This window comes from Cucurbita pepo, chromosome LG01 (assembly GCF_002806865.2).
Source record: "Cucurbita pepo subsp. pepo cultivar mu-cu-16 chromosome LG01, ASM280686v2, whole genome shotgun sequence".
Taxonomy (NCBI): Eukaryota; Viridiplantae; Streptophyta; class Magnoliopsida; order Cucurbitales; family Cucurbitaceae; genus Cucurbita; species Cucurbita pepo.
In genome coordinates, this window is record NC_036638.1 from 4,746,681 (window position 1) to 4,758,789 (window position 12,109).

Sequence of the window (12,109 nt, forward strand, 5' to 3'; positions counted from 1 at the left end):
TATTTTTCTTATTTAGTGTTGGTGCGGAACCATCCGGTTTAATCTGCCGCGTGGCAGTGACTGAAGAGGGCCCAAAAGGAAAATAAAAGAAAGAAAAATGGGCCCACTTTAGTTTAAGGCCCATCCAATGGACACCAATGACGTGGCTATAAGTTCCAAATTCTCTTGATTATCTTTCTTCATCGTTTTTTTAATATATTAATTAATTGAACTAGGTTATCTAATGGTTTGTCATATAAGCTCTTACCAATAAAAATAATCAAACTATTCCTATCGACCATTGATGTACAATTAACGTAAAAATCACTTAAAGCTATAATATATTTGATTGTAGATAAACGTTTGGTCATTTCATAGATATTTAAAAGATATGCATCAAATCTTAGGTAATTCTTGGAATTAGTTTGTTTATTTTTTAAGAATTTTTTTTAGAATCTTACATGAAAACGGTTCCGACTTAATAATTTATTTCAAAATTTATACAAATTATGTGAATATTATAAATGGTACAACTTAAGTGAAAGAGTTTATTTTTAAAGAATTTATAGAAATGAAAAGGGCATTTTATAAATGGCACATTTGGAAGGTTCAAGACCTAAGTATTTAATTTGTTTAATTTGTTTTTAAAGGAGTCAAGTATTTAATTACGGCGGAAAAGAGGAGCTTAGAAAATTAATTTTCCTTATTTTCCTTGCTCGTTTCATTTTGAATGTCAAAATTATAGAAAATGACATTTAATCATCCATGCCAAAATTTATTTTATGATTTTAAAATAATTCTATGTCCCCACCTAATCACCCTTCTTCTTCTTCTTCTTTTTAATAATTATTGTCCTAAAATCACCATATTGTCCATTCAAATATCCTTCCCATTAGCAAATATCCCATTTAATATGAAATTACTAGCAAACATATTCATTTGATATTCGGATGACAAATCATCAAGCATAGGTTAGGTGTTATTAATATAACGTCACATTTCTATTTAACTTTTTAACTTTTCTAGACTAGAGAAGGACTTATCCTGAGGATTGTTTCAGTTATTCAAAATTGTGTGGGATTCTTACGACTAATAGTTGCATGCTATTAGATCTCTAAGCAACAAGGGGATACAACTCTTTCCTTTGTCCTTCTCCCTTCCTTGCTCGAGCCTTCACCCTCTTCCTTGCTCAAGCTACAAATCGAAATAGAGGGGGCTAAAGAATCCCTTTTCCTTTGCCTAATCCAATGTGCTTTCATTAGAGTTGCTAGACAAATAACTTGGCAAATCAGTCCATGTAGAGAAAATTGGAAAATTTACAACTTTCATATGAATCAAGCCCAGGGCGAAAGTCTAACATCCTAATTCCTAACGACAGATCTAGTTCGGGTTTTCAACTTTCTAAAGATAGCACATATGTGATCGTTCAACTTCAACCAGTGGCTGGATTCATTGTGGAAATTTGATTGGCGAGGCACATCACCTCCAGTGCACATGAAAGATTAGCGGTAAAGATCCTGTTTAGCATATATTTGTCTAGTGGCTGAAATTCTTGGAAGTTGTAATCAAACAACATTATGAAACAAACTCTCTAAATGTTCTGAAATTTGTAATCGACATGTGACTTTTAACAAGTACAGCTGATTACAGAGAATTCCCTACCCAACATCTGTTATACTAAAAGAAAAAAGAGACAGCTGATTACCAAATCCTCCAGCTACTATAAATCTTATGAGAGAGTCTGAAAGGGAGAGAGAGAGAGAGAGAGTTGTAAAACATTAAGTAATACAAAAAGAGCCTAAAGGTCTATGTACTTGAGCAAGAATACTCCGGGGGAGAAACAAAATTGCAAACAAAAAATAAATAAATTATGAGAATAACCATAAATGCGAAGACTAGCAGCAAATAAAGTTATACCTGGAAATAGATAAAGAGATGCGGGTGAGGCGCATACATTAGACTTGCCTATTGTTATACTTGAAATGAATTTGTGTTGCCCAATTTGGCCTCTGGCAAGGATTTTGCGATATATATTATCCGCTTGTATATTGCGATGATGAAACTCTGCATGTTGTCCGTATCTTTTTTTATCTGTGACATAGTCGAGCTCTACCAGGATTGAGAAGTGATTCTGCCATCACCCATCCCTGCCAAGATGCAAAAAATAATATTAAATTACTACATTACAAAGAAAATATAGCTGTTGGAAAATAACTTCTTGATCGCAATGTTACTCTGGAAAGCAAAGATGACGATCAGTTAAGAGCTTAGAAAAAGTAACGACATGAGAAACAGTCTTAATTGCATTCTTTCAGCTGAAGCTACTAAAGATTTATAGAGCTGCAAACACTTGGAAACATGACTCGACTGGTGAAAGAGAAGTAGGTTTGCCACACTTTTGTTGAATACATTGACCAAGTTTCTCATCAGAAAAAGAAAAAGAAGAAATAGAAAGAGGAAAAAGAAAAAGAAAAAGAAAGAAGAGAACTATAGCCATTCAAGTTTTTACTTCGTGCATGATTAACAAACAAGTACAAAAGAGACTAAAATTTATGTTATCTATAACACTGCCATTCACCAGATCATGAAGCAAAAATACTGCTAGCTAATTCTATATTCAATATACTCATATGAGGTGAAAGNAAAAAAAAAAAAAAAAAAAAAAAAAAAAAAAAAAAAACATGGTCGTTTTCCTACTTGCTCTGAAGCTTGACTCTTGAAAATCTCATATGATGCTGAGACCATTTTACATGATGCAGCAATTGGTGCTTCAAGATTGGTCGTTGCTGGCACAGAGTTGGAAAAGGCATCACCTTGTTTTCGAGAAGAGTTTTTATCCCCACTTGATGAGCGTATAAAATGTAAAAGCACATGAGCCTGTAGAGAAGTAACTTACATCACAAAAGAAAAATATTGGCAGGAAAAATGTACAATGAAAACAAGTCGTGTTTCTTACATGGAAAGCAGCTTTTAGGATGTCGTCTGACTTTGCTTGATCTTTGAGTAATGCATATACCTTACCCTTCGTATGATTGTACGTCACAATGTATTTTTCTCTCTATTACCCATCAAGAAAATATCAGAAAATTAAAATAAAAGAATGAGTAACACTGCTTAAGGACAAACAATGAGACGAGATGTCACAAACATACATCAAACATAGGCTCTATGGCGAGATAAGAACCAGCATCTTGAAATGCATCTTTGAATCTTGGTCCTGCCAAAAGATTGAAAATAGTTCTACACGCTTCAACAATGTGAAAAGCAAGCACAACAAATACACACAAAACATTGAATATAAACACTCAAGCCATATTTTCTTAATGAGAGAGTGACTTCCATTGAGAGGAATGAAAGAAATGCATGTGTCTTAATGAGAGAGTGACTTCCATTGAGAGGAATGAAAGAAATGCATGTGTATTGGGAGGATGAAATATTTACCAAGAACTACAGGACTTTCTTTCAGCCACGGGAAACTTAATATTCTTTCATTCAGATTCCCCTTCTGCAATGAGGGTACTCGCCCTGCAAACAAACATAAGACAGTTTTATACACATGCCTAAATAAAAAGAAATGCGCTTTATTCTTTTAGTAAACTTTAAGCCACTAGAAAAGGGATTTAAGGATTGAAAACATCTCTCTCTCTCTCTCTCTCTCTCTCTCTCTCTCTCTCTCTCTCTCTCTCTCTCTCTCTCCCTCTCCCCCTCTCTCCCCCCTATTTTTTGAAGTATTGGATAACACTTAAGCACCTGTCTTGAGGAAAGACTCTACTGCTACATTGAATCTTGCTCTGTTCAACGTATGCAACACAACGGATCTCACCTGTAAAATATTGCATATGGAACTAGAATGAGTAAAGAAATTCTCATAATCAAGAGAAATGAGAGTGTAAAAAAAATAACTTTAGTATTTCAGACAAACCTCTTGATAAGAGCTGAAAACATAACCGCAAGAAAGCAGACCAAAAGTAGCAACCAAAGATGGATTTCTTTTTGAAATCATGATGCTTAGTCCAGTTCCTAGCTTCACAAGACAAAATTGAAACTTCCATCAGCTTCATCTGAAACTTAATTATCTCTATGACATAACAAACGTAAAGCTGATTGAAGTTTCAATTCTTGGGAATTTAACCGTAACCCCTTTTATAAGAAAACACCCCTCGGATGGATAAAAGGGGTTACGTTTATAAGAAAAGTTAAGTCAGATGAAGCTTCAATCGTCTTTATAAGAAACCGTAACCGTAAAGCATTTTCTTGGGAATTTAACCGTAACCCCTTTTATGTCCAACTTTTGGGAATTTAACCGTAACCCCTTTTATGTCCAACTTTTGGGAATTTAACCGTAACCCCTTTTATGTCCAACTTTTGGGAATTTAACCTTTCAAAGCTTGACAAAGTAAACAGTTAGGGGAGCTGCAGAGGAGAGACCAAATATATGAGAAAATAAAAACATGCAGGAGAACTCTTCTGGAGACTTGATAACGATACTTTACGTTTGTTATAAACGTAACCCCTTTTATCCATCCGAGGGGTGTTTTCTTATAAAAAAATATTTATTTGAAAAAAGGAAGACGGTAATTCCATAACAATTTGCAACTGTGCATATCATCTGAGATCAGATTGAAATACGCATAGAAAATCAATAAAATGAACATTCACTTGTTGCTTGAGAACTTGCATCTTTTATACATAATTTTCAGCTTTAGGAAGAACAAAATTAATTTTCTTCAAGGATTAGGCAAATTCTGTCAAACACAAACCATCTACTTTGTCTAGGTCTAAAGGGAGGGAGGCACAACTATACCAGATCTGCTATATTTCCTACGCATTCTCCTTTAGCAGTGACATCTCCAATATTTTCTCCTTTAGCGAAGGCTTTGTAGATTGGAGTGCGGGTCGATGTTGATGTTACAGCTCCGACATTCTACAAATCAAGAAAAAAAATGAGATTTCACAACAGCTAAACTATTTTACATAACCAGGAAAAAACAAACCTTTGCGACATTAGCAGCACAAGCCAAAGGAAGAAAAAGGTGTGGTGCAGCTGCAGTTGCCAATTCTACCCCAGCACCCAACTCCATAAGGAGGTCACCTGCAAAACGTAGCTGCAGCCATCGTAGTGTTCAGAAGACAGGTCCTTAACAAAAATTAAATTTTCACTGTTATGAGAAGGATTTCCCGTGGAGACTGGTAAATAAAATTTACCTGCTTGAGATCATAATCAAACTTTTTTCCTTGTCGAGCAAAAAGCATTTTACCAACACGACCAGCACCATCCTGAAAAGAACAAAATCATGTTTCTAATCAAGAAACTACAGTGTACACAACATTCACAAAGACTGTTACCTTGAGAATCCAGTTAATGGCAATGGCACCTGGAGTAGCTTTATTTCTGGATACCCCAACAGAGCTTAGTAGTGTCTGTGTTGTGAAAACACCCATTGCTCCACCAAAGAAGTGCTGCAATAAATCAAGTCAACACCATTCTGATTTATGAGTACAGAAACAAATTGAAAAAAAAAAAATTCTTTTCTTCGTAGGAGAAACATTGATACTTGGTAGTTGCCACTAACTATTGGCTAACCTGATCTAATAATTAATAATTAATAAACTATCTTTTCACTGAATTAGAATCATACCTTTAAAGCTCTCCATGTCATGTATGGTACATATGAAGGGGTAACACTGTCGGGGAAGCCTTCTGGGACTACGTATGATCTGATGAATGACATCATCTCCTGCATTACAATTTACCCGACCCCAACAACAATAAATTGGTAGAAAAGTTTATTTTCCTCTTGATTAAAAGCAGAGAAGCCAATTTTCTGTTAACTGACAAATACTGTAAACAAATTAACCATTACCAATAGGTTTTGCAATACTTTCTGAAGTTTAATGTGAACATGTGAAACAGAACAGAATTAGACAAACTCGATATATCAAAACCCATAGAAACACACATGGGTTCCTGGAAAGGATTCTAGAAAGATTGGGCTGTTGCTAAACCAGACAGAATACTTCATCAAATGGGCGGAGTAGCAGGCCTTTTAAGCACAGTTCTCAGTTCAAACAACATTACAAACACAATTAAATACTAAATTGGTAACAAAAACAGAACGTAAATACTAACCTCAAAAGGAGCTTGCGGCGTTTGCAAGCAAACGGCACGAATCGAGCCATTCTTCGACCTTCCGGAAGGCTCATTATCAGCAACATAATTCCACCTCCGGCCATCAATTTCCTCGCAACAAATCAACCTCAAACTGGAATCAATAAACTGATTCTCCACAATGCCAAGCTTCCTCGCCTGCGATTCAGCGAGAGAGAACGTCGGTGAAACAGAATCAGCAGGAGGGGCAGAAGCCAAGTTAGCACTAATCCGCAGAGTTTCCCGAACGAGAATGCGCGCTTCGGTGGAGGAAGCAACAGAATTCGCAGCCGAATTGGGCGATTGCTTGAGCTTGATCGGAGCCATTGAGACAACAAATTACGAGTTGGGACGAATAACGAACGGATCAGGAAGAACCAGAAGGAAGCAACGACAAGGAGAAGCAATTGGGCAAGAAATGGGTTGACTTGTCAAGCGACGAATTGAGAGAGGACGGAATAGGGGAAGCTTTGGAATTGACGGAGAAAGACATGGAAGAGAATGAAGAGAAGTGCAGCTGGCCAACAATTTGTAGCGGAGTAACAGATGGAATGACGCAAGAGAGGGTGGGAAAATGGGAGACGACTTTTTCTGTCATTAATGGAATTTATATCCTCTGCAATTTGTGGTACTTGTTCTTAGTTGTAGGCTAGTGGGGATCGAGGCCTTTTTAGCAACATTTTCCTTTTTGTTCCTGTTTAAATTCTAAGTTAATTAATAAAAAGGTTCGTATATTTTGTATTTTATTTAGAAAATAACTCTTAATTTTTGTTTTTTTTATTATTATTATTTTGAATATTAATAATATGCTTGAATTTCTACCGAATTTAGAAAATAAGTATACTTTACTTTAAACTAACTTTAAAATTTTAAAAGTATTTTAATACCTATGAATTTTTAAATTGTCCTTTGACGTTTTAAAAAAATTAAACTTAGTTTAAAAAATTCAAAGTAACTAAGGTTGGGACCGTTTCTATATTGGTTAGGTCCATTGTAATACTCTATCTCAATACTACATGTCCTACAAAAGTCGTCTCTGGAAGCCAAAACTCATAATTCGATAACTTGACATGTAACTAGTTCACTCTTAGCACTGTTTAAGCTTTTTTTAGATGATCCTTGTGACTGACTAATCTCCATTAGGGAGTACGTCAGTATGTCGTTAATAAAGACAATGATAAAAGTATTAATAAAGTCCTTAAACACTCGTTCATTGGTTTCATAAACACTCGAAAGCTTTGGTTAGGACGAAGGACGTAACAATAATTCTCATAGTAGCCGTATTGGCTCCTAAAAGTCGTATTTGATATGTTTTTCTCCCTAATCTTCATCCAAAGGTAACATGAACCATTTGTGACCCTTGTTGTCTTGCTAAAGTTATCCTAGTAGTTCCTTCTTGCGTAGCCAATTCGAGCCTATACCATAGTGCGACACTCTGTAACATTGCTCTTAAGAGTATTGTTACTCATATGAATTTTGTATAGGCATCTCGAGAGTCGTTAATCATTTCATGAGTCTTATGGTATTCACTTAGATTGGCTCTTGTAATTTCTCTCGTTGAACCATTTGGGTGCTCTTTGATGCTATCATGACGATTCACTTGAATATCTCAACCCATTGAGTGTCTTTACGGGATCCTAGGAAACTCTATAAGTATTGGTTTTGGTGGCTAGTTTTTTTTATTTTTTATATTAAGCTCTAAGGTGTCAAGCTCAAAGCCTGTGATTTGGAATCTAAATTTGACACTTAACAACCTCGTCAATTTCCTACATCTCCAGTGACATGACTACATCACCTACTGGGCATAACTCGTTTGCTAGTCATTAACCCTACTACCATAGAGGTAGGTACTATAATCAAGATATCTAGGTTCTACCTCTACTTGTGCATGCTTCACCAATATTCCACACGCAATCATTCTCATGAAACATAATTTACCATACTTTAAATTCATATGACCTAAAAAGTAATAAAGTGGGTCACAACTGGACCCTATTGTTGTTGTACTTAACACAAAGGTTCACTATCCTGCTACGACGATTCCACAACCTTAATTTGGTAGACACATGTGCCCAATCTTAAGGATGGCTTAGAGTGCGGTCATATAATCTCAATAACTATGTGCTACTGCTGAACTTGAATCTCTCGTATGACGTTAATTAACAAATTTATCATATGTTAGATGATTCTCCACTAAGAATATCCTTCACTCCTCGCTGATAGAAGAACTCTTAGAAGTTCATAAATTTGAATATATTTTTAGTAGCTTCCAACAAAAACCTTCATAGCCATGGTTTGACTGCACAATATTGTACAAAACTTCAGGAGGGTGGTTCATATTTCTTGTAATGTCACTGTAATTGAAAGTTCCAAGTGGCAACCATATGCTTGTTGGGTGCACAATTAAAATTCTGTCTGTATAATCCTTATATTCACAACGTTGTGTCTAATAGGAAAAAATAGTGAATATAAATTGAAAAATCATACTAGACCCCAAATAAAAAAGTTATGACTCAATAGAGCTATATATTAAAAAATAACCTTAAACGGCCTAACTTGTTAAGAAAAAAAGACTTGTACTCTTATAAAAAGTTTAATATTACCTTTTATAATTGTTGTGAATTTTTTCTATTAGAAATGTGTTAGAACTTTGAACATAAAATTATTATTATTATTATTATTATTTTTTTTTTTGGTGATTTGGAACGATGTGACAATGACTACACTTTTTAATTAAGTTTAAAAGAATGATTTAGAAATAAATAAAAATAAAGATTTGTTAGATATTTGAGGCAATGGTTAATGAAATTTATGTAAATACTCTCATACTCGCGCCTTATTAGATATTCACGCCTGATCTTCCCTCGCGCGCCTGGCTTCTGAAGTTCCGATTGAACTGACACAACTTCTTCGCCCCGTTGCATCGGGTGCTCTTCTTCGCAGGTCAGTTCTCCTTTATGGTATTCTTTGTTCTTCCTTATTCCATTGCCATGGCTTGATTCTGTTCTTCCTTGTTTGAATCCACTCCATTTCAATCCCCGTTGATGTATCAATCGTCATTGCTGTAGTTTCCGTTGCTTTGCTGTTGCTTTTGCTGTCTAGGGTTTTCCCTCTTGAATATCATCCTATTTTCTAACGCGTACGGATGATGATGTTGCGGTCTGGTTTTGTGTCTTAGGGTTTCTTTCTTAACGTGCACTGTCATTTCGGATATCACTTTCAAGAGGTCGTTACTGGTGCCAGTTTCATTCTGGAGAATTTTATTACTAACCAATTTAAATATACATTTTGGCGTTCTTTGTGACCGTGCTGATCTTTGTTTGCTATGTTGCGACTTCTCAGATCACTCGCATACTACAGTTTAACGCTGGCGGTGATCTTTCCGGCCTAAACAAACAGCACAGCAATGGCGAATTTAGCAATGATGGGTATCCTCGAGAAGGTACTATGTTACCGGATTGTATGAGCTGCTATAGTCTTATATCTCTTACCTTTTTTCTTCACTGATATGTTTATGCTGCCCAATTTCGGATGGTTATGGTTGGTTTGACTTGCACGAGTGTTTCGTTAGATGACAGGCAAAGATAAAGATTACAGATACATGGCGACCTCTGATCTATTAAACGAGCTAAACAAAGAGACATTTAAAGCTGATACTGACCTGGAGATAAAACTGTCACACATCATCATACAACAGCTTGATGATGCAGCCGGTGATGTTTCTGGGTTGGCTGTGAAATGGTACATAGGACATTTTCCTTTTCTGCTTGCTGATCATTGGCCTTAATGCTTGTTGCTTACCAGGCAATGGCAATTCCAGAATATAGTTATTTTTTTTGATCTTATATACTGTCATTTTTCTACAAGAAGAAACTGTTGCTAATAGTACAGTATGCATGTGCGTAAAAAGAAAGGATGGAGAGATAGAATTGGTCAAGTTAATAAGAGTATTGACGTGTTATTATAGTTCTTTACCTTTTCTTTTAATCTCTTTCGTCAATTCAATATTCAGCCTTGCTCCATTAGTGAAGAAGGTTAGTGAAATACGGGTTGTGGAGATGACGAATAAACTTTGCAACAAATTGCTGAATGGGAAGGACCAGCACCGTGATGTTGCCAGCATAGCCTTGAAGACAGTCGTAGCTGAAGTTTCCGTACCATCACTTGCCCAATCTATTCTCATCTCCCTTTCACCCCAATTGATAAAGGGGATCACTACTCCGGTGAGTGTTTGAATCATTCTAATTCAGTTCTTAGTGTTCAAGCTTAGAAGAATTTGACACTGAAGAACATTCTCTTGACATCAACTTTTACAGATTTAGTTTCCGTTGTTAGAGTTGGCTGATGGGAGTATTTGTTATTAGCTTTCTGAAATTATGTTTATAGATTTTTTGTAATTATAGATTTCCATTATTTATACCAACAGGATAGAGTTTTAAAAACTTCTTTAGCCTTTGTGGAGAGCTTTCATGTGAATTTCATTTTATCAATGAAACCGTTTAATTTTCTATGAAAGAAAGAATGTTAATAAGGTTTATCAATGTTTTTTTTTCATTATTTAGCCTTATAATAAGGTTTTAGATTGACTTCATTGGCTAATGAGCTCAATTTTGACAATTTTTTTTCCTTCAGAAAAGTGGATAATTCATTGATACGATGAAATATAAAAAAGTGAGCCCCAAACTAAATGTGGGGGTTACGTTAAGGCCCTCCAAATTTTCTAAAGGTTATTTAAACTGTAATAGGTATAAGAGGAGTAAAAATATTTACACTAACCAAGAGCATAAACAAAAACATTGTCCTAAAACCTATCACTAGAAGTTTGTTGTAAGTGTCTTGTTACTTTCTACCAAAGGCTCCAAAGGAAGACTCTGCGCATTTGAACCCACAAGATCTGCGGCCAATACAGCACGATAGATCTCTTTGCATAAATGCACTTGGTGCTTAGGATGGTCAATGTCGATTAGACCTGAAAATCACTTTCTATGGGTGACTTACATGTTAATTAGCTTCTGAATTTTGTATGTTGAAGAATGTTTTTAAATTAACATTTTCTTAATGTTCTACTGTTTTAAGCAGTAGAAGTTTAAGTTCAGGTCTATAGATTTGCACGTTTTATTATGCAGGGAATGAGTACAGAGATAAAATGTGAGTCTCTTGATATTTTATGTGATGTTCTCCACAAATTTGGAAATCTAATGGCAAACGATCACGAGCATCTGTTAAGTGCGTTATTATCACAGTTGGGTTCCAATCAAGCCAGTGTTAGAAAGAAAAGCGTGTCGTGTATTGGTAAGACTTAGATGATAAATGCATTTATTTGGTTTCAAGTATCTTTTTAGTTTGTTGTTGGCTGCTCTGTCATTCTGATCTTGTGGGAAAATAACTCAATTTGGCCCTCAATCCTCCTTTTACTAAAATATAAATGGTGGATTAACTTGGTGCTGTGGCAGTTGATTAGATCAATTGCCATGTTTTTTCATTAATGAGTAACTAAGATTATTTTGATTCAAGATATGTGGAACTAGAATTTTATCGGTTTGGGTAAGTGTTGTTTCACTCTTGATTTTGTATGTGGGGAGTGGATTTCATCACGGTCTTTCTAATTTAGTCTTTTTAATAACTACAGCACTTCCATTAAAAGGGTCATTCTTATTTCTTTCTTTTTCTTTTTGGAATTCAGATTAAGTTGTTTCAGATCTTTTGTAACGTGAGGTTGATGTTGTGTGTGTGAAGTAATTTGTGGATTGCATTGTAAAATATTTAGATGCTGACTGCTGAGTGCCTTTATATAATTACTCAATATCTTAGTACCTCAATCATGGTGAAATTTTTTTGATCAGGATGCTAATTTCTCAGTGATAAATGAAAAGAAGCAAGAAGGATGCAAACTCTCGTAATGAAAAAAAAAAAAAAAAAAAGCAGAAAAGAAAAGAAAACAAAAGAGAAAATGAAAGTTAAAAAAACAAAGAAAAAAAAAAA

At 35.2% G+C, this 12,109-nt stretch overlaps 2 protein-coding genes across 4 annotated transcripts in view; one reads left to right on the forward strand and one right to left on the reverse strand.

Annotated features, from left to right (window-relative positions):
• Window positions 1-1,520: 1,520 nt before the first annotated feature.
• Window positions 1,521-6,724, reverse strand: LOC111778958 (protein root UVB sensitive 6-like). Of its 2 annotated transcripts, none has more exons than XM_023658976.1 (13): window positions 6,110-6,724; window positions 5,619-5,717; window positions 5,326-5,439; window positions 5,185-5,256; window positions 4,974-5,084; window positions 4,784-4,903; window positions 3,902-4,003; window positions 3,730-3,802; window positions 3,421-3,504; window positions 3,132-3,196; window positions 2,936-3,037; window positions 2,677-2,856; window positions 1,521-2,126 (listed from the first exon to the last, which is right to left on the reverse strand). In XM_023658976.1, the coding sequence occupies exons 1-13, from the start codon at window positions 6,452-6,454 to the stop codon at window positions 2,067-2,069; spliced, it is 1,527 nt and encodes a 508-aa protein (XP_023514744.1). In that variant the 5' UTR covers window positions 6,455-6,724; the 3' UTR covers window positions 1,521-2,066. The 2 variants fall into 2 exon arrangements, with proteins under 2 accessions (XP_023514744.1, XP_023514752.1); XM_023658984.1 differs by having other exon boundaries at window positions 5,619-5,697; window positions 6,110-6,723.
• A 2,207-nt stretch (window positions 6,725-8,931) lies between these two features.
• Window positions 8,932-12,109, forward strand: part of LOC111793274 (cullin-associated NEDD8-dissociated protein 1-like) — a 28,266-nt gene continuing 25,088 nt past the window's right edge. The window contains exons 1-6 of one of the 2 annotated variants that reach the window (XM_023675101.1): window positions 8,932-9,070; window positions 9,306-9,363; window positions 9,470-9,569; window positions 9,699-9,868; window positions 10,140-10,350; window positions 11,254-11,419. In XM_023675101.1, coding sequence (XP_023530869.1) covers window positions 9,534-9,569; window positions 9,699-9,868; window positions 10,140-10,350; window positions 11,254-11,419 — 583 coding nt within the window. In that variant the 5' untranslated portion in view covers window positions 8,932-9,070; window positions 9,306-9,363; window positions 9,470-9,533. The remainder of the gene's footprint in view (window positions 9,071-9,305; window positions 9,364-9,469; window positions 9,570-9,698; window positions 9,869-10,139; window positions 10,351-11,253; window positions 11,420-12,109) is intronic. The other variant, XM_023675091.1, reaches the window with a different exon arrangement.

Excerpts from the sequence above, each read along its gene's own strand:
- LOC111778958 (XM_023658976.1), bottom strand. The coding sequence starts at position 6,454 with ATGGCTCCGATCAAGCTCAAGCAATCGCCCAATTCGGCTGCGAATTCT. Across the intron at positions 5,440-5,618 it reads TGACATGGAGAGCTTTAAAG|CACTTCTTTGGTGGAGCAAT; the intron begins GTATGATTCTAA and ends GATTTATTGCAG. Across the intron at positions 3,038-3,131 it reads CCATAGAGCCTATGTTTGAT|AGAGAAAAATACATTGTGAC; the intron begins GTATGTTTGTGA and ends GATGGGTAATAG.